Consider the following 26,544-nt stretch of genomic DNA (forward strand, 5'->3'; position numbering starts at 1 on the left):
TGGCTCAGTGGTTGAGCGTCGACCCATGCACCAAGAGGTGGCTGGTTCGATTCCCGGTCAGGGCACATGTCCAGGCTGTGGGCCCAATCCCCAGTGGGGGGCATGCAGGAAGTGTTCTCTCTCATTGACATTTCTCTCTCTCTCTCCCTCCCTCTCTCTTCCTCTGTCCTCTAAAATCAATTAAGAAAAAAATGTTTAAAAAGAAAAGAAATGTGAGGCAGGTGTCATTATCTCTTTCACAAACGAGGAAGCTGACGCTCAGGGAGGATGAGAAACTGTCAGAGGTTGTGCAGGTAGCAAGTGATTTGTCACACCTTGACAATGGACCACATCATCTCTGAAAGCATTCCTCACCAGGGCTCCTCATGGCCTCATAGATTTGTTTCCTGTGGCTGCTGTAACAAATGACCACAGACTTGGTGGCTCAAACCAACAGAAATGTCTTCTCAGAGTTCTGGAGGCTGGAAGTCAAGTCAAAGTGTTGGCACGGGGGGTCCTTTATGAGAGTGGATCTTCCATGTCTCTCTCCTACCTTGTGATGACCCCTTGGCAATCCCTGGCCTTCCTTGGTTTGTAGGTGCATCACTTCAACCTCTGACTCTGTCTTCACATGGCCCTCATCTGATCATCTTCTTAGAAGGACACCAGCCCCCACCCACACTCCAGTGTGACCTCATTTTTAACTGTAACTAATTACATATGCAATGACTCTATTTCCAAATGAGGTCATAGTCTGCGGTACTGAGGACTAGGACTTCCCCATGTCTCTTTTTGAGGGATACCATTCAACTCATAACACCTCATTAAGTGGTACAAGTCCTGGAGTTAAGAGAAAATTATTTCCTACTGATTGGGAGGATTTAGCACAAAAGGCTGACTTTATTTCTTGTTAGATTCCTAAGTTCCCCAGAAATGGGCAGGATTCAGAGAATCCCCATGAGTAATTCCTATGTATACTTCCTATTCCTCACATCTCCACTGTCTCCTGGACAATGTCTACACAGGCACCGCTCTCATAAGAACACAAACCCATCGCCTTTCCCTCCAAACGCCACCTTCCTCATGACTTCCCTGTTTTGCACAAAACTACCTAAAGTCTCCCCATTTTCTAGCAAGAATCCTTTTTTTCCATTCTCCTTCCACGTCTCAAGTTCAGTTCCTTAGGGCTGCTGGTCCTTTGGGAAGATACAACAGCTTCCCAGCTCCTCTCCTTGCTCCCAGCCTCTTCACCTCCACTCCAGCCTCACACTTCTATACATGGCCAATTTTCTAGAAACACACTTCCAATCTGACTCCACAAAAACCTTCGTGGCTTCTTTCCGACTACCTGGTGGCGCTCCACCCTGCATTCAAGGCCCAACCGAATGTGGCGCCGGCCTCACCTCCTCCTTCCCGCCCTGAAGGAATAATGCTCCACTGTCGAGGCCCAGTGCCAAACCCACCTCCTCCTATTTCGCGCTTCCCTGACCCCCTAGGGGCCTGCACACCGTTTCCCTGACGCACCCCCGAAACACCTGGCATCTCTCCCAGGTATTTCATTCTACCTGGAATTAGGATGATTTGTTGTCTAAGCTCCCCCACCAGACTCAGCTCTTTGCGCCCGGGCAGTGCCCCAGTAGGAGCTCATCAATCTGCGTGTCTAGAATAAACCCTCGGAGTCTCCCCGGGGAGGAACCTGGCCAGTCCCCGGCTAAAACTGGCCTGGCCCTTTTCCTCCCAGACATGCGGCTCAGCTGCTAGCAGGGGTCGGTCGGGGCGAGAACGTGTCTCGGAGGCGGTGTCTCGCGCACCACCCAGGCCCGGGATCCCCGCACGGAGCCTCTGGGGGACCTCCGGAGGCCCGCAGCCCAGCGCGCCCGCCGCGCAGGGTGCACACGCCGCGGGCCCCGGAACGCCGCTGCGGCCGGAGTCTTTCCGCGGAAAGGCCGGGCACTTTGGGGGGGAAGCACGCAGACACCGGAAGTTAGCGGAGGAAGTTGGACTGTGGGACGCACTTCGCTGACTTGGAAAATGAGCGTCTCGAGCGTCCTCAAGGCGGGAGGTAGGGTGCCCGGACGACTGGGTAATTAACTTCCCGTCTGGCCTTGGCCCTGGACTGTTTCCGCCCTGAGGTCCCACAGCCAGGTCTCGCTGTGACGGAGCGGTTCGGGCCCCCCAGCCCGGAGCGACGGTGCCTCTCGGGGCGAAGGGTCGCGAGCGGCGGGGACGGGGCGCCGGGCGGAGGGTTCCGGTCTCCCCGCCCCCTGCTCTCCTGGCTGCATTGCTTTCTCGTGGCCGCGATGTCCGTGACCCTCCGCTGGTTTTACAAAATCGTCTCTTACGTGGGTTCCCCTCTGCCTGCAGAAACAGGAGCATGGTAGAAATCTTAAAAGTGTGCAGAAGAAAATAAAAGCCTCTCTTAAATCTACCGCTCCGCTAAAACATTTGTAATAAACGTATAAAATTTAATTTTCTTTTGTTCCAGTGGGTAAGAAACTAGTGAAAATGGAGGGGAAATAAATTCTCTTAAGAAAATATTAATTACCAACAGATCCCCCTAAAGTTAACAATGTCAAAAATGTTAAGCGGTCGAAATAATTGTTTTAAACCCATGCTTCTTGATGGGTGCAAGATTTCTAAGTAGTAAAATTAAGGACATGTCCATAAAAATCAGGAGCTATCTCTTGTGAATAAAAACAACAAAAAGCCTTGTTATTTAACTCTTTATAGATATGCTTTTAAAACAACTTATTTTAATAATGATTCTCCAGGAGAATGTAATATGGTTCACTAGTTCTTACATTATGGGAAAGTCTTTGTCACTTTGCAAAGGTTCTGGTCAGGCTCCAGCTAACACTAAGGAAGTAAGTAGGATATTCCAACCAACTTACATTTTGCAAAATTTTTCTTTTAGGGAGGTGGAGATGTTTTCCAGTATCATTAGGGTCGTCCTTGTTCCAGGCCCTACATAATTCCTACTGTCGGAAAAAATCCACTGCATCCAAGAAAATTATTCCCAGTGTTGCTTTTGGTGACAAAAACACAAAGGAGTCTGGAAATGCACTTGACAAGCTCTTCTCTTCAGAACAGCAGGCTTCCATCTTGCATGTGTTGAATACAGCATCTAATAAAGAACTTGAAGCTTTTAAATTGCTTCGTGGAAGAAAGTCCAACAATATTGTAGAGCACAGAGAAAAGTTTGGGCCATTTCAGAATTTGGAGAGTTTAATGAATGTGCCCTTGTTCCAGTATAAAACTACAGTTCAAGTTTGTAACTCCATTCTTTGTCCAGAGACGCAAAGGAAAAAAAGAAAATCACCAGAAAACCGGCTCCTGAGGAAGCTCATTAAACCAGAAATAGAAAGAGAGAGACTTAAGGTATATCCTTTTTTCTTAATGTCTCTTATACTTCCTAAATATTTGAGAACCTACTTTGCAAAGCACTAATCTGGGCCCTAACACAGGGCTCTTCTGGCAGCTTATAGTTTAGTTGGAGGGCCCAGACATACACGTATTAATAGATAACCCATTATATAAAGTAGTATGTGATCAGTACCAAAGAGATATACAGATAGTAAATTGGCAGTTCAGAGGAGACAGAACTGTGGGCTGTGACCATTGGGAAAGTTTACTGGAAGAACTCAATCTGGATCTTTGAGGGAGAGAATTAGGCTAACTGGAATAGGAGGGCATTCTAGGAAGAAAAACAGTGATGTAAAGGAGTAGGTCTGTGCAAGGTTTATTTCAAAGGAATGTTAAGGAGATATTTGGCTGTGAGTCTGACGGTTATGTTGGCAGTAATGAGAAATCAAGTTGTGCCCTGGCTGGTTTGGATCAGAGGTTAGAGCGTCTGCCTGCAGACCAAAGAGTCCCGGGTTCGATTCCGGTCGATGTTTCTGTCTCTCTCTCTCCCTCTTTCTCTCCTGCTCTGAAGATAAAAGGAAAAATATGCTCAGGCAATGGCCAAGGAGCAACTTGAGAACATTATACCAGTCTTTCCAGCAGGATTTAAAGTTACTTTCTCCTCCTTATCCACTTTAAAAGGCATTTAGAAGCAAATCTTTTTCAGTGTTGTCTTAAAAAGTAAATAGAAGAACTTGGCACATCAAACATTAAACCTTGGAGGAACTTAGGTCCTGTGTTGCATTACTTGATAAAATATTATTTTTCCCCCAGCTTGAGATAAAATTGATATATAACATACATGTTTAATTGATACAGTATTTTTAAAAAATATTTTTAAAGAAATTTTCACTTGAGGATATATTTTTTTAAATTGATTTTTGGAGAGAGAGAGGAAGGAAGAAACACTGATGTGAAAGAGAAACATCAAATAGTTGCCATTTTAGAGGGAGAGAGAAATAGAAACATCGATGAGAGGGAACATGGATTGGTCACCTCCTGCATGCCCCCCACTGAGGATCAGGCCCACAACCTGGGCATGTGTCCTAACCGGGAATCGAACTGGTGATCTCTTGGTTCATGGGTCGACGCTCAACCACTGAGCCACACCAGCTGGGCATGCCTTTATTTTTTAATCCTCAGCCAAGGACATACTTAGAAAAAGGGAGATAGAGAGAGACACACACACACAGAGAAACATTGACGTGAGAGAAACATTAATCAGTTACCCTCCGTATGTGCCCCCACCAGGGATCAAACCCAAAACCCAGGTATGTGCCCTGACCAGGAATCTAACTGGCAACCTTTTGGTGCACAGGACGATGCTCAAACAACTGAGCCACTCTGGCTGGGCCAAATTATTCTGCCTTTAATGGATATTTACCCCATACCTTAGTAGTGAAAGGGAGATGAGTCTAGAATTATAAAATGTTCCCATTTATCTGTCTCTGTAGTTAATTTACTTGTCAGTATAACTAAATGAGCCATGTGGGAGTGAAGCAATGCCATTGGACTATATCTCCAGCCCAGACTTGGCACAGAACTAAATCCATGTATCTGGTTACCTGTTACACGTCTCCCCTTAGAAGGCAACCTGAACTCAATACATTAAAAAACAACTTATGCCCTGGTCGGTTTGGTTCAGCGGTCAGATCGTCGGACTGTGGTCCGGAGGGACCTGGGTTCGGTTCCCGCTAAGGGTATGTACCTCGGTTGTAGTTTGTCCCCTTTCATGTCGATGTTTCTCCTCCCCCCCCCCATCTGAACAAAATATCGAAAAAATGTCCTTGGGTGAGGATAAAAAAAACAAACTCCTTTCCCAACCTTCCCAAGTTGATCCGCCTCCTATGATCATCATCATTAATGATGCCATAAAGCCACTGAAATACAACTGGAGTTATCCTAGGCTCCTTGATCATCCCACATATCAGTTTTCCTCCCATTATCTCTGTTTCTTGTCCATCTCACTGTCACTGTCTTAGATTCTTAATACTTTATCATATAACAGGTGCCTAATACAAAGCTCTATCTCTGGTCTAGCCTCCTCTGGTCCATATTCCACACTGCTGTCCATGCTGTTTCTGAAACGTATATGCTTTGGTGGCTCTCTGTAGCTCTCAGGACAAAGCAAGTTACTTTTTGCATAAATCTGTGTACCCCTCGGGCCCTTCTTCCACTTGTATTCTTTATTCCTCTGGCTGTGAGGTGTCAGACACTAGACAGACGTCTGGGTGAAATAACTTTCTAACATTTTTTTATTGATTTTATATAGAGAGGAAGGGAGAGGGAGAGAGATGGAAACATCAGTGAGAGAGAACATCGATCGGCCGCCTCCTGCATGCCCCCACACTGGGGATGGGGCTCACAACCTGGGCATGTGTCCTGACTGGTCATCGAACCAGCGACCTCTTGGTGCATGGGTCGATGCTCAACCACTGAGCCACACTGGTTTCCTTTTAATTACTTCTGCATTTATTTAACAATTCTAAGTTCATAAACTGTAAATATATTTCTGTTACATAAAGTAATTTGACTTTCTGAGTTTGTAGCTTAAATTTAATATCTGTTAAAATGTTTACACTTGTAATTAAACGAACCTTTTTTGTTTTAGGCAGTTAATAGTATCGTATCCATTGTTTTTGGTACTCGAAGAATTGCCTGGGCTCACCTTGATCGTAAATTGGCAGTGCTGGACTGGCAGCAAAATCAGTGTTGCCAGTTGATGAAAGGAACATACATATCATCTGTCTATTTAGAAGAGGTAAGGCAGTTAACCTCCAAATTCTACCTGTTAAAGATTGTTGTATAGTTATCTACTAGTGCTGAAGAGTGTAATAAAATAGTGAGGAGAGATTTTCTTTTGGTACTGTTACCCATTCCAATTGTTTTCCTTCACTAGTGAATTTTTAAAAATTGAATCCTTCATTGATTTCAAGAAATGTCTATGTATCAAAGGCAGAAACTAAAAAAAAAACCAATGGTAAAGTATATTCTAAATGTTATAGAATTTCATTACTATATTCATAAAGTTTATTTTTTTTAAATGCTATTATTGTCTCATTTGAGTCTTTGAAAGCTTTTGAGATGGGCAATAATTATCATCCTGATTAATCTATGAAAATGGGTTCAATCAAGCATTTGATGTGACCAGTCAGTTGTAGAGATGATTGATTTTAGGTTACTCATTCTAGCCCTATGCTTTACTGTAGAAAATTTTAAAACGTTAATAAAACAGCTTTGCCGTGTCTAATCTTTTTTTTTCTTCATTGATTTTAGAGAGAGGGAGAGAAACATCAGTGAGAGAGAACATCAGTTGGCTGCTCCTGCATGCCCGGCACTGGGAATTTGGCCCACAACCTGGGCATGTGCCCTGACCAGGAATCAAACTGGCAACCTCTTGGTACATGGGTCAGTGCTCAACCACTGAGCCACGCAGGCCGGGCTAATGTGTCTAATCTTTTTTTTTTTTTTTTTTTTTAATTTTTAAAACTTTTTAATGGTCACCCCAGGATATTTTTCCATTTATCTTCAGATGGGGGGGGGGGGGGGCGTCGTCAATGTAAGAGAGACACATTGATTGGTTGCCTCCTGCACAACCCCAACCAGGGCCAGGGACCGAACCACAACTGAGATACATGTTCTTGACTGGCAGTGAACCCACGATTCATTGGTCCGTAGATTGACACTAACCGCTGAGCAATACCAGCCAGGGCTAACGTGTCTTATCTTAAAGTCAATATAGATCTTAGAAATTATGAGACCATTTTACAGATGAGGAAAGTAGTACTAAGGACTAAATGGTTTGTCTTAGCTCATCTTGTGCCTGATAGAACCATGACTAGAATTTGGTTATCCTGACTCCCCCATAAAATGTTCTTTGAATTCCTTCAAAATTGTCAATAGCAATATAATTAAGTTATGTAATTTTATTTTTAAAATAGAAGTGGGACAGAGCAGGGATACAAACAATAAAACTTAATGAATTATTTCTGCTCACTTATTTTGTTTTGTTTTGTTTTTTAAAGATTTCTTCAGTCATTTCAAAGATGCCTAAAGCTGACTTCTATGTTCTGGAAAAAACAGGACTTTCACTTCAGAACTCAACTCTGTTTCCTGTACTGTTACATTTGCATATCATGGAAGCCATGCTGTATGCCCTATTAAATACAACGTTTGCCCAGGGTGGCCAGCATCAGGTGCTGAGCATGAACCGAAATGCAGTGGGGAAGCACTTTGAACTGATGGTTGGTGACGCTCGGACTAGTGGAAAAGAACTAGTGAAGCAGTTCCTCTTGGAGTCTGTATTGCAGGAAGAGCCTCGGGTGTTCTTTCCATCAGATAAGATTGTCCAGTACAGACAGATGTTTTTATCTACTGAACAACACAGAATAGAAGAGTTATATGATTCATTATTACAAGCTGTTGCCTTCTATGAAATGGCAGTATTTAACAATGAACCTTAAAATTCTGATAATATGTAATGTGATGTTACATTTAGTAGCTTTAAAGTTGTAAAAACCAACTTTTGACATCCATGTTAGTGGAAAAGAAAACTTTTGAATGTATTTAATGTTTAAAGTCAGACTTTTGGCTGTTTAATGGTTTACACAGTAAGCCAAAGCCAAATCCATAAATATCTTCAGATTCTATACCTTTTAGGTATGTTAAACAGTAAGATACCTCCTAAATTGTTGAAACAAGAAACAAAGTTATCTTCCCTTAAAAGCAAATATCATCTATACTAAAGAATTTGCCAGCCCTGCTGGTCTGGCTCAGCGGTTAGAGCGTTGGCCCTTGGACCAAAGAGTCCTGGGTTCAGTTCCCACTAAGGGCATGTACCTCGGTTGCAGTTTGTCCCTGGCCCTGGTTAGGGTTGTGTGGGAGGTAACCAGTCGGTGTGTCTCTCTCACATCAATGTTTCTTTCTCTCTCTCCCTCCCACTCTATCTGAAGATAAAACGGAAAAATGTCCTCAGGTGAGGATTTAAAAAAAAATTGCTGAAATAGGAATAATGAGTTTTCTGGGTGGTGCTTATCATGGGAATAAAGCCAAATATAGTTGATGACACGTGTGGAATCCTCTTCTTATTCTGTAACTAGAATGGGGCTTCATACACTGCCTCCAAAAGGTAATTTTCATTAATCAGCTCAATCTATCAAGCCCAGAATAAACACGCTTTGCCTAATAGGCTCATTGTATTACTTTGAAATCTTTTAGTTGGCAGACCATCTTTTGATTAAAGTAGCGCTTATTTTCCCACATCTCTCCATTTTCCATATCTGCCTTAGTTCAGGCCTTCATTATCTCTCACCTGTACTGAACCCAGGTCTTGTCTTTTTTTGTGTGTGTGTGTGCTCACCAGAGGACATTTTTCCATTTTTAGTTCAGACAGAGTAGGAAGGAGAGAGGTAGAGAGGGAGAGAAACATTGACGTGAAAGGGACACATCGAGTGGTTGCCACCCGCACGACCCATCCAGGGCCGGGGACAAACTGCAACCGAAGTACGTGCCCTTAGCGGGAACTGAACCTGGGTCTCTCTGGACCACAGGCCAACGCTCTAACCGCTGAGCCAAACCGGCCAGGGCACCCAGGTCTTTTCTTTTCTTTTTTTTTTTTTTATCCTCAACGAGGACACTTTTCCATTTTCTGTACAGATAGAGTGGGAGGGAGAGGAAGAGAGAGAGAGAGAGAAACATCGACGTGAAGGGACACATCGAGTGGCTGCCACCCGCACGACCAACCAGGGCCGGGGACAAACTGCAACCGAGGTACATGCCCTTAGCGGGAACTGAACCTGGGTCTCTCTGGACCGCAGGCCAACGCTCTAACTGCTGAGCCAAACCGGCCAGGGCACCCAGGTCTTTTCTTTAAGCTAAAAGTGAACTATACTTGTTGGAAAAAATTCAAATAATAAAGATATAAAATAAGTGTAAGTCCTCCCTTTCAGCACCTTGTAACGCCCTAGGAGTTTGGTGTACACTGTAGATTTGTTGTCATGTACGTGCAAACCTCTACAGTACATGCTGTATGGCTGTATATATAAACATCACCTTGAAATGTGGACATCTCACTACACATGTCTGAAACCATTCTCTTTCCTCCAAATCACCTCCTTTGCTACTGTTTTATACTTTGGTAAATAACCTGACCAACCATCCAGTTGTTCATGCCAGACATGTGGTATTCTACTTCTCACATATTTATGGAAATAGTTGTAAGTGAAATGTGACTGTTTTAGACATTTATAGGCTTGGATGCTGAGTATCGACAAGTCCTCAAAATTTGCTTATTTTTATCACAAAAATGAATCTAAATCGAACAAGAATTTACCCCCTTTAAGAACTGAGAAAAACATTTTCCCCAAATTATGTTAAACCTAAAAAAATAAAAAGGTACTACAATTCTAGAGTTATTTTACTTTGGTTCCTCAATTATTGAGAATTACCAAAACTTTCTAATAATAAAAGACCAAATTAATAGGTAAGTTAGTGCTCTGTAGGTAGTAAACTCTTATATTCAGTAGAAAAAACAGATCCATATACTTTGAGATGTTATTCTCTTGTACAGGACAAGACCTGTATAAGTTACACCCTATATACAAACCTATACAATATCCATATTTACTCAGATGATTACATCTGCAACTCCTATATAAATACTAGATAAAGCCTTTTAGCTTTAGCGTTTAATTAAATCAATATACTATCAATACAAGAAAAAGTAAGTTAAATTAGTAAAAACATTTTCATACACATTTAAAGCAGGTATAACAGGTATTTCTCAACTGTACAAAATGAGGATCCTTACTTTTCCAGTTGAAAATGTTAATTTACCAGATAATGTCACTGAATATCAAGCTAATAAAAACACTTGAAATAGGAAACTATTTTCAGGTATACCTGATTATCTAACTGCAAAAATTATTTTAAGTGAAATGTGGTATTTTAAAATCTTATAATTAAAAACATATCTTTTCTCCAAAAACAGTCTTAAGTGGAAATAGCTATTACATAGTAGAATCCTTCTTTGTTATGTTTTGTTTTGTTTTTTTATCCTCATCCGAGGACATTTTTCCATTTTTTGTTCAGATTGGGAGGGAGAGAGAGAGAGAAACATCGATGTGAAAGGGACACATCGAGTGGTTGCCACCTGCATGACCCAATCAGGGCCGGGGACAAACTGCAACCGAGGTACATGCCCTTAGCGGGAACCAAACCTGGGTCTCTCTGGACCTCAGGCCGACGCTCCAACCGCTGAGCCAAACCGGCCAGGGCTGTTATGTTTTTTTTTCAATCCTCACCCAAAGACATGCTTTTATTGATTTGAGAGGGTGTGGGGGAGAGGGAGGGAGAGAAAAACACTGATGTGAGTGAAACATGAATCAATTGCCTCTAGAACATGCCCTGACCAAGGATTGAACCTGCAACCTGTCAGTGTATGGGATGATGTTCCAACCGAGCCACACCGGCCAGAGCTGTAACAGTTTTAATGAATAGCATTAAATACTTGTCCAAAGTAGATATATTAACGTCATTAATATCTTTATGAAATAAAACACCAATGATATAAAAATATAAGAAAAATGTACAAGGTATGTGATTTGAATTGGCAAAATATACAAGATATCACATGTATGATTGCTAAAAAACATTTATGAAAACTACAATTCAGAATCTTGATTTTACTTTGTCAGCATTCAATAGTCAATGGTAAATATGCTGAAAGAGTACATTAGAAATAAAATTACCAGGAGAATATTACTTTTTGAAAAGAAAAAAAGGAAACATAATTTCTTTCTTAGGAAGTTAAAAGATTCTTATTTTAAATCAAAAGATTCACCTAGGAGATTCATATTTACAACTTGACAGAGTACTGACACATGGTTGGAGAGAGGGGGATTAAAGTTACCAGGGAAGGGAAAAATTATGGATTAGTTTAGCACTGAAACATCTTTAGAAATATCTTGGTGAACTCTACCTCCTAGAAATAGCTTACTCACATACAAAAAAACTCCAACAAAGCTAAATCAAATAATAAAAAAAAAATTTTAAAATACCACATCATAAATACAATTTGTACCTCAAATTTTTTCATTTTAAATATTTGCACACTGATAAAAAATATACATAGTCTGTACATTAAGAGATGTAAACTTCCATGAAAATCAATATAAAAATGTATCTTAAGGATCATATAATAATCTGTACAAGGCACTGTTAAGTGGAATATTAAGGGAAGCCAGCTGCCAAAGTATTCACAGTCTCTTTTGAAATGTTAAGGTGAATTCCTTCAAGATAGTGCAGGAACCTGTAAAGATTAAAAAGAAAAACAATTTAATATTACTGTTTCCATCATAAAAATACTAATCTTGAAATAGCTATCTAAAATGTTACTTTTATAGAGCCTTTACCGCCCTGGCCAGCTTTGCTCAGTGGTTAGAGCGTCGGCCTGCGGTTCAGAGGTAGAGCCTTTACCTTCTTTTACTTTTTCCTTGTTCTTTTAGTTTCTCAGTCGTACAAATGTTTCGAAGAGTTGGCAGGTATTCAGTTATACTAGCTTGTCTATTGCCCAGGTTGAGAAGAGATCGGCTAGAAAATACACTTTTAATGACTGCTACCCTCTTCCAAGCACAGCTGTGAATGAAAAGCAATGCATTACTTTTTTATTTTTAATGCCCAATTAAAATGCAACAATCCCCAATACAACCAGCTTCTGGTCTGCTTTTTCCTGCTTCTGATCTAAACTGGATAAACTGGATTCCAGATTTAATGTCCTGCATTATTTTCAACCCATCAACCACTCCCATACTGAAACATCATCAATGCCTACCTGTTACCTGTCACAGCAAATCCAAATCCCTTTCCCTGTCATTCAAGAGTCTCCCAAATCAAACCCACCCCAATCTCCCACTATTTTTCTTCCTAGCATCCAGGGTATTCTCCACAAATGTCTCATTAGGAGCTACATTATTAATATCAAGGGCTTTCCAAGATCAATAAAACCCAGCATTTCAAAATTAGTAAGAACTGAACAATTTCCCCTTTACCATTTACTATGGAAATATAAATAAATAAATAAAAGTAAGACTTACTCTGAATTAGCTGCAGACTGATTAAAGTACACATTGTTGCGCTTTTGTGAAACATAAAAGGTAAGGTCTTTCATTGGATCTCTGCCTAATTTCTTACAAGAATTCAAGGTTTCCAATGCTTTTGAAATAGAAGAAGAACACTTATTAAAACTGAGAGCTTCTACAGCTGCCTTTAATTCTCCAGAGCTTTGAGAAGTCCATCTATCACTGCTTTCAAGGCTAAATTCATCAGAAAGTCCACTTTTAACCTTTCCATTTGTCCAACTAAAGTCATGTTTACCAAGTTCCTTTTGTTCCCTTCCATCAGCTAAAAGGGAATCTAAGAAGGACATGTTATCCACGAACTCAGTGAGAGAATTTAAACAGTGAGAAACAAGAGCAGAACATTTCTTTTCTGCTGGTGTTTTAGGAGGATGAGGAATAGATTCAATGTTAGACTTAAAACATTTGTTTAGTGTCTTTGTCTCTGAATTGCTTTCTTTGACTTTGCTTTCTTCTGAATTTGAGAAAGAAGATTCGGGGCGTAGGCAAAGAAATTCATCAGAAAAGTCCAATTGTGTGTCAAATAAATCACTATCATCTAGAATTACCATCTTTTTCTTATGTTTCCTTTTTTGTGACCTTTTTTTCAATGGCTTCTCTCCAGAATGTTTCCTAGCAAGACAATTCATATTTTTTGTTGCTGCACCAGTGTCCACACTCGCTGATGAGTCACAAAGCTTTTCTGTTTCTGGGATGATAACAACAGGTAATGGTAGAAGGAACTCAAGATTACTATATAAGAAATCTATATCCCGCATTTGGAATTCTGTAAGAAGCTGAATGAGTTTATGCCATTCTTCTTTTGTTCTGCTTTTGTGCTGAAAAACAATTTTGGGTAAAAAAATGTTGTATCAATATATAGTTCAAACGTTTTTCTACCCATATGCACATAGTATTACCCATATTCTATCTTCAAAGTAAGAGTCACTACCCCTCATAATTTATAAACCTACAGTCAGTCCATTAATACATCAAAATAGGATTATGAATCTAAAAAATTAATTTAGACTAATATGAAGAATTAAATTCTTTAATATTCAATAACTAGAAATTCATTTGTTTAAAAAATATTTTTTCTGAAATTTTTGATCTGAAATGTTTCTAAGGTCTTTCAATACTATAATATACATTTAGAGCAATGCCTATGCATCATTTGTCAGAGGTCAAATGTATTAAAATCAGAGATCTGAAGCCTATAAAAATGATAAGCAAATTTAAGTTACTCTCAAGATTCAAAACATAGGAGTACTGAGAAGATGAAAGGAACATAAATTGAACATTCCAAACTAGATACTGAAAATACCTTTAAAAATGAAAATAAGTCTTCAGACGGGGGAAAAATGTTCTTAAGTCCAAACAAGGTCTCAGCACAGCCAGTGTCACATTTGGGAAGGTCTTTAGAATTCCTTTTAGTGTTTTTAGAGTTATTTTTGGAATCAGGGCCATCTTCAGAGTGAATAAATTGTACGTTTCTGCTGTTTCCTCCTTCAAAGTTAATAAAAGAAAGTCTTAGCTATCCATATGTTTTACAAATTGTAGCCATCAATTATTTAAAGTCTAAGATCCTTTGGCATCTTTTGATCTGACACCCCCCCATTTTGTTCTTCTCCACATATTAATTCATAAAGAGCATAATACAAACATTATTTCTAGCATACACAGGTTAAGTGAGGTGGTGGTGATGGGCTTACAAAACAATCCAACTGCAAAAAACATGTCAGGGACTAGAGACAGACACAGAAGAAATACAAATATCTAATAAATTCATAAAACCATGTATGACTTCCCTAGTGATCATGGAAGTGCAAATTAAAATATCGTTCCTTTTTACCTTTTAAATCGGCAAATTAAAATGACTGATAACCTAGTTTTGTCAAAGGTACACATTAAAGAGCCATCATATACCCTTTGTAGGAACATAAACTTACACAAATGTAAAATGTTCAGCCTTTGGCCCAGCAACCACACTTCTAGAATTCTCTCCAACAGAAGTTCTCAAGGATATGCTCAAGAATATGTATATATGCCCGGCCAGTGTGGCTCAGTGGTTGAGCATCGACCCCTGCACCAAGAGGTCCCCAGTTCGATTCCCAGTTGGGACACATGCCCAGATTGTGGGCTAGATACCCTGTGGGGGGCATACAGGAGGCGGCCAATCAATGTTGTCTCTCATTGATGTTTCTATCTCTCTCTCCCTTTCCCTTCTTCTCTCTAACATCAATAAAGAAAATAAATAAATAAAATCAATAAAGAAAAAAAAAATTTACACATATGGAAAAAATCACCAATGTTTTTAAAACAGTGATAAAAGGAAGTTGCTAAATAATATAATTCTATTTGTTTAAAAGAAATTTTATGTTAACCTGGCCTATTTGCCTCAGAAGTTAGAGCATTGGCCCACGGACCAATGAGTCGACCCACAGATTCAATTCCGGTCAAGGGCATGTCCCTGAGTTGCAGTTAGTCCCTGGCCCTGGTTGGGTCGTGCAGCAGGCAACCAGTTGATGTGTCTCTCTCACATCAATGTTTCTCTCTCTCTCTCTCTCTCTCTCTCTCTCCCTCTCTCTCCCCCCTTCCCTCTCCATCCCTCCCACTCTACCTGATGATAAACAGAAAAATATGCTCGGTGAGGACTTAAAAATAAATAAATAAATAAATAAATAAATAAATAAATAAATAAATAAATAAAATAAACAATAGGTTTATAAATGTATAACAATTTGTTCTAGGTTCAATTTAATCCTATTACCTACATTTAATGTTTGTAAAACATTCATCAACAAAGTTGACATATGTATGTTTATTTTTAAGATTAATGTTATACCTGGATGCTCAAAATTTTTATAATCTTTCAAATGTTTTGGTATAGTATATATTTTAACATAGGATCCCATTATAGAAATTTCTTTCATAACAGATCAACTTACGACAAAGGGACAATGGCCTCTCTTCTAAAAATCCACCTCCACTTCTAATCCAAAATTGTAAATAAAGGATACTTTTCCTAATGTCACAAGTGTTTGCAGTTAACAATGTTACAAAGTCTTTTACATCAGTTCTAAAATTCTCAGTTAAGCAGATCATCTGTAGGTAGCTGGCAACATTTAGCTGAGAAGAAAAGAGAGGGAGAGAAAAGAAACATGGTCAATTGTAGTTAATAGAAATACATCAATATTATATGTCTTTTAAAAAGTAAGACAAATTTTGCTAAAATTCACATCTTAAGCTCTTTATTGAGAATAAAACTAAGCTGGAAAAATATAAAGAAAAATATTAAAGCCAATGTGTTTATTAGTTATATATATCTAACACAGCAAGGAAACATACTTATGGAGATTCTCCAACCTAAACCCTGGAGAGAATTTTATTAAATATTAAGACTATCCCTTAGGATTAAATAGTACAATTTGATGGCATATTTTATAGCCTTAAAATTATCAATATAAATGCTATAATAATACTGAAAAATTTATAATTTTTAAAAACCAGAGTTAGAGCCCTGGCCAGTTTGGCTCAGCGGTTAGAGTGTCAGCCCACAGACCAAAGGTCGTGGGTTCAATTCCGGTGAAGGGCATGTCGGTTGCGATTTGTTCCCGGCCTTGATTGGGGTTGTGCGGGAGGCAGCCACTTGATATGTCCCTTTTGTGTTGATGTTTCTATCTCTCTCTCTCTCTCTCCCCCCCCTCCCACTCTATCTGAACAAAACTGGAAAAATGTCCTCGGGTGAGGATAAAAACAAAACAACCAGAGTTAGAGATTTATGTCAATGTGTGCATAAAAGCATAAGTGTATGTAAACAAGAAATAGAAAAAATAACAATAAAATGTAAAAAACATGATTTGTTGGGGTAAAGGGACCAAGGAAATTTTTTTCATGTAGTGTTGCATTAATATTGCTATTATATATGTTTATAAAATAACGAAACATGTACAATTATTTTTTCATCATTATTTATGGAAAGCTTTCTGCCTTGAAAAGCTAAAAGAAAAAAATTGGGCCCTGGCCAGTTTTGGCTCTGTGGTTAGAGCGTTGGCCCATGGACTGAAGCGTTTTGGGTTCAATTCCCAGTCAAGGGCATGTCAAGGATACATGCCTGGGATCGCAGGTTCGATCCCCTCACCCTGGGGTCAGGGTCATATGGGAAGCAACTAATTGATGTGTCTAACATCAATATTCCCCCAACCCCAACATTCTATTTAAAAATCAGTGGAAAACATCCTTGGGTGAGGATTAACGAAAGATATTTGTATTTACATTTCACAGATTTTCCAAGACTACTAGCATTTTTATAGTAACTAAAACAATTTTTAAAAAATATATTTTTATTGTTTGTTTAGAGAGAGAGGAAGAGGGAGAGAAACATCGATGTGAGAAAGAAATATCAACTGGCCACCTCATGCACACACCCTACCGGGGATCGTGCCCTGACCGGGAATCGAACCAGGACCTCTCAGTCCATGGGACAACGCTCAATCCACTGAGCCACACCAGCCATGCTAAAACAATTTTTTTAAGTGAAATATATATTATACACACACACACACACAATTCCTGGACACTTCTGGGACTTCTGCTTCCCATAGACTTGGAATTCTGCTTTCAATATCAAGGGAGTACCTACTATCAAATAAACCCTGCCATTGGTAATAACTATAAACTCAAAAAAAAAACTATCTGAAAGCACAAGAAAGAAGAAAACTGAAGGGAAACACTTGGACAAAAGAAATAGCCCTGGTGAATCCTTTTAAAATAGCTAGTAAAAAACTATGCTTAAGGGAAATATGCTCATAATAAACAAGCAAATTAGAAATCTCAGCAGAAATACAGAAACTATGAAAAAGAGGCAAATAGAAATTATAAAACTAAAACCATAATATCAGAATAAAAATTTCACTGGATGGGCCTCATGAAAGAATGAAGTGGCAGGAAAAAACTGTCAAGAAACTTGAAGGCAAATCAATAGAAATGAGCAAATCAGAAGTACAAACAGAAAAACATGGGGAGGGGATAAGAACACGTATCAGTATTATGTGAGACAATGTAAAATATCTAACATATGTAATTATATTCCCAGGATGGTAAAAGAGACAAAATGGGCATAAAATAAATTTGAAAAAATAAGTCTAAAAATTTCCCTAGTTGGAGGAATGACATATATTTAAGGATTATGGATATCCATAAAACCACAAGCAGAATATAAATATGAAAACAATAACACATAGGCACATCACAAGGAATGTGAAAACTAAGGTAAAAGGCATACAAAAAAAAATGACATATTACATAAGCCGCCTCCCTAAGAAAGAAAGAAAAGACTACTGACTTATAACCAGAAACAATGGTGACCAAAAAACATTGGAATGACATCTTTCAAGGACTGATGGAAAAACTGAGAACCCAGATTTCTACGTGTACGGAAAATAATCTTTTGAGAATTAATTAAAAATACATTGTCAGCTAAATGAAACCTAATATAATCCAATGCCAACAGACCCACTCTATAAGAGTTGCTAATAAAATGATTAAATCTGAAGAAAAAACCAAAGAAAAACTCAGATCTTCACGAAGACATGAAAAACATCAGAAATTAAAAGTGTATGGTTAGCCCTGGCCGGTTTGGCTCAGCGGATGGAGCGTCGGCCTGTGGTACAGAGAGACCCGGGTTCGGTTCCTGCTAAGGGCACGTACCTCGGTTGCAGTTTGTCCCCGGCCCTGGTTGGTCATGCAGGTGGCAGCCACTTGATGTGTCCCTTCACATCGATGTTTCTCTCTCTCTCTCTCTCTCTCTTCCTCTCTCTCCCTCCCGCTCTATCTGAACAAAAAATGGAAAAATGTCCTCGGGTGAGGATAAAAAAAAAATTAAAAAAATAAAAGTGTATGGTTATCCCAGCCGGTGTGGCTCAGTGGTTGAGCATTGATCCATGCACCAAGAGGTTGCCAGTTTGATTCCTGGTCAAGGCACATGCCTAAATAGTGGGCCAAATTCCCAGTGGGGGGCATGCAGGAGGCAGCTAGTCAATGTTCTCTCTCATGGATGTTTCTATCTCTCTCTTGCTTTTCCTTCCTCTCTAAAATCAATTTTTAAAAAATTGTTTAAAAAGTATATGGTTAGCCCTGGCCGGTTTGGCTCAGCAGTTAGAGCGTCGGCCTGTGGTCCAGAGAGACCCCGGTTCGGTTTCCACTAAGAGCGCGTACCTCAGTTGCAGTTGTCCCTGGCCCTGGTTGGTCGAGTGGGTGGCAGTCACTCAATGTGTCCCTTTCACGTTGATGTTTCTCTCTTTCTCTCACTCTCTTCCTCTCTCTCCCTCCCACTTTATCTGAACAAAAAATAGAAAAATGTCCTTGGGTAAGGATTAAAAAAAAAAAAAAGTATATGGTTAGTCCTGGCCAGTTTGGCTCAGTGGCTAAAGTATCGGCCCATGGACCAGAGAGACTCGGGTTCAGTTCCTGGTAAGGACACATACCTCTGTTGCAGTTTGTCCCCAGCCCCGGTTGGGGTTGTGTGGGTGGCAACCAGTTGATGTGTCTCTCTCACACTGATGTTTCTCTCTCTCTCTCTTCCTCCCTTTCTCCCTCCCGCTCTATCTGAAGATAAATGCAAAAATGTCCTTGGGTGAAGATTTAAAAAAAAAAGTATATGGTTAGCCCTGGACAATTTGCTAAGTGGGTAGAGCGTTGGCCTGTGGACCAATGCATTACAGGTTCAATTCCGGTCAAGGGCAAGTACTTCAGTTGCAATCTGTCCCCAGCCCTGGTCAGGGTGGTGTGGAAGGCAGCCAGTCGATGTGTCTTTCTCACATCAATGTTTCTCTCTGTCTCCCTCTCTCCCTCCCTCCCACTCTCTAAAGATAAATGGAAAAGTAGCCTCAGGTGAAGATTAAAAAAAATAAAAGTAGCCCTGGCCGGTTTGGCTCAGCGGTTAGAGCGTCGGCCTGCGGTCCGGAGAGACCCGGGTTCGGTTCCCGCTAAGGGCACATATTTCGGTTGCAGTTTGTCCCCGGCCCTGGTTGGTCGTGCGGGTGGCAGCCACTCGATGTGTCCCTTCACGTTCATGTTTCTCACTCTCTCTCCCTTCCTCTCTCTCCCTCCCACTCTATCTGTACAAAAAAAATAAATAAATAAAAGTTTAAAAAAAAATAAAAGTATATGGTTATATGTAAAGCTGACTTTTACCTGCATAATTTCTTTAAAACACATATGACTAGCTAAAGCAATAAAACAGAGCATTGTATTAGGGAATTTATAATGTATATAAATATAAAGCATTTGAAAATTAACTCATAAAAGAATAGTAAAGGGACTTACACTTTATCAAGGTTCTTGGATTCTGTTAATACAATCTTAATGCCAAATATACTATCGAAAGCTAAAAATACATATTTTTTCTCTAAACCAACTACAGAAAAATCTCCTAATCCATTTAATGTGGCCTGAAAACTACACACCAATATCTGTCATGAATGTAGACACAAAAATCTGTAACAAAATATGAGCAAATCGAATCCAGAAATATATAAAGGACATAGTACATCATGACTATATTATCCTAAGAATGCAAGACTGGTCTGACACTCAAAAATCAATCAATGTCATTCACCATATTAATAGAATTAAAAAGATAAACCATATGATTGAATTAAAAGTGAGAAAAGTATCTGACAAAATTCAACGCCATTCACGACAAAGACTCTCAGCTAACTGATAAAGAGCGACTATGAAAATGTACAACCACTACCATACTTGATGGTGAAAGAATGAATGCTTTCCCCAACATCAGGAACAAGACAGAGATGTCCACTCTAACTCCCACTCAATAGTGTACTGAGGGTACACTGGCACTAACCACTGCAATATGGCAAAAAGAAATTAAGGTACAGATGTGGAAGGAAGAAACAAAAGTGGTTTTAATTAACATGACAATCAATATAGAAAATTCGAAGGAATCTACTACTAGAAATAGTAAATGATTTTAGCAAGGTCATAGGCTACAAAATACCAATTTATTTCTATAAACAACCTCGAAACCTTAAAATAACATAAAAAACATCAAATGCTTAGAAGTAAATTTAACAAAATATGTGCAAGGTTTGTATAATGAAAACTATAAAACAGTGCTGAAAGAAATTAAACCCCTCTCCGAAAAAATTAACTGTTCATAAATCAGAAAACTCATTATTGTAAAATTGTCAGTTCTCCTGAAATTGATCTATAGATTCAATGCAATTCCCACCAAAACACCAAAATAAACTATAAAACTTGGCAAGCTGTTTCTAAAATTAGCAGAAATTAATGGCACGATAGCCAATACAATTTTGCAAAATAACAAAGTTGGAGGATTTATACTCCTTGATTTCAAGATTTGCTAAAGAGCTACAATAATAAAGACATCATATTTTCACATGGATAAAGAGAACAGAGTAAGACCCATACCCAGTCTATTACTGGAAAGAAAAAGATAGTCTTTTCAACAAACAGTGCTGAAACAAATATCTATTGGGAACAAATGACTCATGTCTTCTCTCATATTGTATACAAAACTTTAAATAGATCAAAGAGCTATATGTCAAAACTATAAAACATCTAAGACAAAATCTTTGTAAGCTTAGGTTTGGTAAAGATTTTTCAAATAGGTATGGCCAGTGTGGCTCAGTGGTTGAGCATGCCCAGGTTGTGAGCCTGATTCCCAGTAGGGGGCATGCAGGAGTGGCCAATCGATATTTTCTCTCATCGATGTTTCTAATCTCTCTCTCCCTCTCACTTCCCTCTCTCTCTAAAATCAATAAACGGAAAAAAATTTTTAAAAATATTTTTCAAATAGGATACAAAACCCACAAACCATAAAAGAAAAACTTGGTAAACTAGACTTCATTAAAATTAAAAATTTTTACTTAAAAAAAATGAAAAGATAAGCCACAAACTGGGAGAAAATATTTACAAAACACTATCCAATACAAACTTATTTCCAGAATATAAAAAGAACTGCTGGAAGTCCATAAGAAACACAACTGATTTAAAAAATGGGCAAGAGTTCAACAGATACTTCACCAATGAAGAAGTAAGGATGACAAGTTGACACATGAAAAGATGCTCAATGTCATGTCATTAAGGAAATGCAAATTAAAACCATGAGATACGAAAATATAATTATTAATATGGATAAAATCAAATAAATGGATAATTCCAACTTCTGATGAGTTTGTGAAAAACAGCTGAACTCATACATATCTGGTGGGAACAGTTGCAAAACTTCAGACAACAGTTTGTCAGGCTCTTATGTTAACTGGACCAACAATTCCATCTTTAAGTACACACAAAGATTTTAATGTAATTATTCATAGCAGCTTTATTTATAATAGTTTATCTATAAACAACCCAAATGTCTATCAACAGGTGAATATAACAATACATATCCACATATGTGAAGTATATCTATTTATACAACGGAATAGTGCTCATTAATAAAAAGGAAAGAACTACTAATATAGGTAATATGAATGAATCTGAAAAAGCATTATGTTGTATAAAAGAAACTAAGTTAAAAATACATATTATAAGATTCTATTTACAAGAAATTCTACAGGCAAAATTATAGTGACAGAAAAACAACAAGGCACAAGGGAACTTTTTGAGATAATGAAAATATGCTGTTCTTTTTAAAAAATATGTTTGTATTGCCCTGGCCAGTCTTGCTCAGCGGTTAGAGCATTGGCCCTCGGACAAAAGAGTCACAAGTTCGATTCCAGCGAGGGCATGAACCTCGGTTGGGGTTATTCCCCAGACCTGGTTGGGATCATGCGTGTCCCTCTCACATCAATGTTTCTCTCTCTCGCTCCCACTCTATCTGAACAATAATGGAAAATATATCCTCAGGTGAGGATTAAACATAATGATAATGAAATAAAATATGTTTTTATTGCTCAGCTGGTGTAACTTAGTGGTTGTGCATCGACCCATGCACCAAGAGGTCGCCGGTTCAGTTCCTAGTCAGGGCACATGCCCAGGTTGTGGGCCAAATCCCCAGTGGGGAGCATGAAGGAGGCAGTCAATCAAAGTTCTTTCTCCTCAATGTTTCTATTTCTCCCTCTCCCTTCCTTTCTCTCTAAAATCAATAAAGGAAAAAAATTTTAATGTTTTTATTGATTTCAGAGAGAGGAAGAGAGGGTGAGAGAGAGAAACATGGATGAGAAACATTTGATTGACTGCCTCCTGCATGCCCCCTACTGATAATGGAACTGGAAACCCATGCATGTGCCCTGACTGGGAATCGAACCCTGACCTCCTGGTGCACAGCAGGTTGCCCAACCAACTAAGCCAGGCAACAATATTCTGTTATTTTTGGTTTGTTTGTTTGTTAATCCTCACCCAAGGATATTTTTTCCACTGATTTTTAGAGAGAGCAGAAGGGAGAGAGGGAGAGGGAAGAGGAGAGAGAAACAGTGATGTTGATTGGTTGCCTCCTGCAAGGTCCCAGACCGGGACTGGTGATTGAACCTGCAACCCAGGTATGTGCTGCCCTTGACCAGGAATCGAACCCACTACCCTTCAGTGGGTGGGCCAATGCTCTAACCACTAGCCAGCACAAAAATACTCTGTTCTTCACAGACATGTTCTATATCTGTATTTGTCAAAATTCACTGAGCTATACATTTAAAGTGGGTGAATTTTACTGTATATAAATTAATTCAAAAAAGCTAATTAACAGCCCAGGCAGGGTGGCTCCATGGATTGAGCATCATCCCATGGACTGAGAGATCCTGGTTCGATTCCCAGTCAGGGCACATGGCCCGATTTTGGGCTCAATTGGCAGTGGGGGGCATACAAGGGGTAGCTAATCTACGTTTCTCTCTCACACTGATGTTTCTATCTCTCTCTCCCTTCCTCTCTCTAAAAAATCAATTAAAAAATATTTTTTAAAAAGCTAATTAAAGAAACCAAACACCACGTATGGACACATGAACACTACTACCATGGCTAAAGTTAAAAAAGACTAACATCCTGGCCAGTGTGGCTCAGTGGCTGAGCATCAAACCACGCACCAAGAGGTTGTCAGTCTGATTTCCAGTCTGGGCACATGCCAGGTTGTAGGCCTGACCCCCAGTGGGGAGTATGCAGGAGGCGGCCAATCAGTGTTCTCTCTCCTCTATGTTTCTATCCCTCTCCCTCTCATTTCTCTCTAAAATTCAATAAAGAAAAAAAAATTGTTTTTAATAAAATAAAAATAAAAAAGACTAACAACAACTGCCAGAATTCTCATGAACTAGAGATCCATTTAAAAGTTTAACAAATGGCCCTGGCCGGGTTGGCTCAGCGGTTGGAGCGTCAGCCTGTGAACCAGAGAGTCCCGGGTGTGGTTCCCACTAGGGGCACGTACCAAAAAAAAAAAAAAGTTTAACAAATGTCCGGCTGATGTGGCTCAGTGGTTGAGCGTTGACCCATGCACCAAGAGGTCACCGGTTTGATTCCCAGTTAGGATACTTGCCCAGTTTGTGGGCCTGATCCAAAGTGAGGGGCATGATGGAGGCGGCCAATCGATGTTCTGTCTCATCAATGTTTCTATCTCTCTCCCCCTCTCATTTTCTCTCTCTGTAAAATCAATAAAGGAAAAGAAAAAAAAATTTTTTTTAAATAAAAAATAAAAGTTTAGCCCTGGCCAGTTTGGCTCAGCGGTTAGAGCGTCGAAAGTTTAACAAATAACATAATGCAGATAACTAAACAATTCCACTGACAGAACTTGGATAAATCTAAAAAATATAATGTTACGTAAAAGAAACCAGATACAAAAGGACACATGATGTTTCCTATTATTTGAAATTTCAGGGAAAAAAACTAATATTAAAGTTAATACACATTAGAATAGTGGTTACTTCTGGTGAGGAGGGGAGTGCTGATTTTTTTTAAAAAAAGGGCTCATAGGCCCTGGCTGGTTTGGCTCATTGGTTAGAGCGTCAGCCTGTGGTCCAGAAAGACCTGGGTTCAGTTCCCGCTAAGGACACATACCTCAGTTGCAGTTTGCCCCTGGCCTTGGTTGGGTCGTGTGGGAGGCAGCCACTCAATGTGTCCCTTTCATGTCGATGTTTCTCTCTCTCTCTCCCCCTCCCATTCTATCTGAACAGAAAATGGAAAAATGTCCTCAGGTGGGGATAAAAAAAAAAAAAAGGCTCATAGGATCTTTTGTATGTAACGGAAATGTTCTATATTTTGATCTGGGTGATAGTTACATGAAGATTGACATATGTTAATATTTATCAAATTGTACACTTAAGGGCATTTAACTGCAAATTTCACATCAGTAAAGCACTTTTACTATACAAAAACTTAGTGAACATTGGAATGTGAATATTTGGATTTTGAAAAATATTTAAAAATAAACAATTATAGTAACCAGGAGTTTCTCAAAACTAAAAAATTTTAACATATCCTTAGTAACCTCATTTTAAAATTATACTTATAATAAAATCACCTTTTATATAATTGTGATATATAATTTATGATCATCAAAATTCAAAACTTACCAGTGAAGGAGTACTGAAATTAATTTCTTCAAAGCAGCCATCAAATATTAAACTAAATGTTGGATCTGTAGTAAAAAAAAAAATTTTTTTTTAAGATGAAACCCAATAAATTACTCTTTCCAGTATACTTGTTTCTATGAAAATATTCTGTATATCATCAGTAATAAAAATGAAATATGCAAACTATATGATAAAAACTGAATTTCTATCTTAACCTAAAGTAGCTATGATCTTTTAATTAAACTACCATTTAACTTGATTTTTATTGATATTTTTAGATTATAATCACTAACTGTCAAATGGGACACTAATATGTAAGTGGAGTCTAACATAAACACATTTTCCTATAGATATCCACAGCAGAAATCTTTTTTTTTTTTTTTTTTTTATCCTCACCCGAGGATATTTTTCCATTTTTTGTACAGATAGAGTGGGAGGGAGAGAGAGAGAGAAACATCGACGTGAAGGGACACATCGAGTGGCTGCCACCCTCACGACCAACCAGGGCCGGGGACAAACTGCAACAGAAGTATGTGCCCTTAGCGGGAACCGAACCCAGGTCTCTCCGGACCGCAGGCCGACGCTCTAACCACTGAGCCAAACTGGCCAGGGCAGCAGAAATCTTATACTGAATATGTGCAATGAAAAATATTAGAGAACAATATAATACATTGTTTATAATAAAAAATTATATAAGTTTTAAAATTAAACACTGAATGTTAATTAGGATGGTGAACCAATTCTGTTAGGCTGATGATGGCTTACTTTTACTAAAATATGCAATAATCAACCCATATGGAAGTGTTACCAGGGATTAAGGAAAGGCTAAATTCAATATTAAAGAACTACAGAAAGGTTGGGTTCCATAAAATATTCTGACCAACAAATGAGGTTTGGTGATCTAATCACAGGTATGAAGAGGAGGCAAAAAAAAGAATCTTGTTATTTTCCCTACCAAACCCCTTCACTGGCTAGTCTATAAATCTTTCTATCAGTATTTTAAGCTACTGTCAGATTCCTAAATAGCTAACATCCAACAAAGTTTCAAAATAGTTCTCATTATTAAAGTCATTGCTATTTGCAAGGTAGTATATTATTTTTATAATTGCTCAAGGCTGCCAACCAACTACAAATTTTAAAAATTCTTAGTTTAAAAAATGATCTAGGAGCCTTCTCATTTTAGAAAAAAGTACTTAATTTACTAGCACACTTTAAAAGGAACATTTCAAACTAAAATTAGAAGCCTTTCTAAAATATTTTAACCAGAAGTAATTAATTGTAAAATCACTGTTACCTACCACTTGTAGTAAGGATTACAGGTCTTTTAGTTGTTGCCATGAATGTTTTGATTGCATTCAAAAACCCAGCATCTTCTTCAAAAATAACATCGACCTAAAAATAATTTATTAAAATATTAATGTGCTGAATAACAACATACTTACTGAAGAACCGTTATGTGTACATAGTAGATATACTACATGTCTGTTAAAGACAAAATGTATGATTTTATGAACAAT

The 26,544-nt window shown here is 38.8% G+C and overlaps 2 protein-coding genes across 5 annotated transcripts in view; one reads left to right on the forward strand and one right to left on the reverse strand.

Moving 5' to 3' along the window:
* The first annotated feature begins 2,007 nt into the window (after positions 1-2,007).
* On the forward strand, positions 2,008-8,009 carry TEFM (transcription elongation factor, mitochondrial). Of its 2 annotated transcripts, none has more exons than XM_036269105.1 (4): positions 2,008-2,041; positions 2,894-3,357; positions 5,993-6,142; positions 7,407-8,009. In XM_036269105.1, the coding sequence occupies exons 1-4, from the start codon at positions 2,011-2,013 to the stop codon at positions 7,842-7,844; spliced, it is 1,083 nt and encodes a 360-aa protein (XP_036124998.1). In that variant the 5' UTR covers positions 2,008-2,010; the 3' UTR covers positions 7,845-8,009. The 2 variants fall into 2 exon arrangements, with proteins under 2 accessions (XP_036124998.1, XP_036124997.1); XM_036269104.1 differs by having other exon boundaries at positions 2,011-2,062.
* A 3,586-nt stretch (positions 8,010-11,595) lies between these two features.
* Positions 11,596-26,544, reverse strand: part of ATAD5 (ATPase family AAA domain containing 5) — a 49,497-nt gene continuing 34,548 nt past the window's right edge. For 2 of the 3 annotated variants that reach the window (XM_036268947.1, XM_036268946.1), the window contains 7 exons: positions 26,326-26,419; positions 25,028-25,092; positions 15,443-15,623; positions 13,819-14,000; positions 12,474-13,333; positions 11,857-12,015; positions 11,596-11,689 (listed from right to left, as the gene is read on the reverse strand). In XM_036268947.1, the coding sequence (XP_036124840.1) occupies positions 11,611-11,689; positions 11,857-12,015; positions 12,474-13,333; positions 13,819-14,000; positions 15,443-15,623; positions 25,028-25,092; positions 26,326-26,419 (1,620 nt within the window). In that variant the 3' untranslated portion in view covers positions 11,596-11,610. Of the gene's footprint in view, positions 11,690-11,856; positions 12,016-12,473; positions 13,334-13,818; positions 14,001-15,442; positions 15,624-25,027; positions 25,093-26,325; positions 26,420-26,544 lie in introns of those variants that run through there. The other variant, XM_036268948.1, reaches the window with a different exon arrangement.

The sequence above is a fragment of the Molossus molossus genome, unplaced genomic scaffold (genome assembly GCF_014108415.1).
Source record: "Molossus molossus isolate mMolMol1 unplaced genomic scaffold, mMolMol1.p scaffold_m16_p_19, whole genome shotgun sequence".
NCBI lineage: Eukaryota > Metazoa > Chordata > Mammalia > Chiroptera > Molossidae > Molossus > Molossus molossus.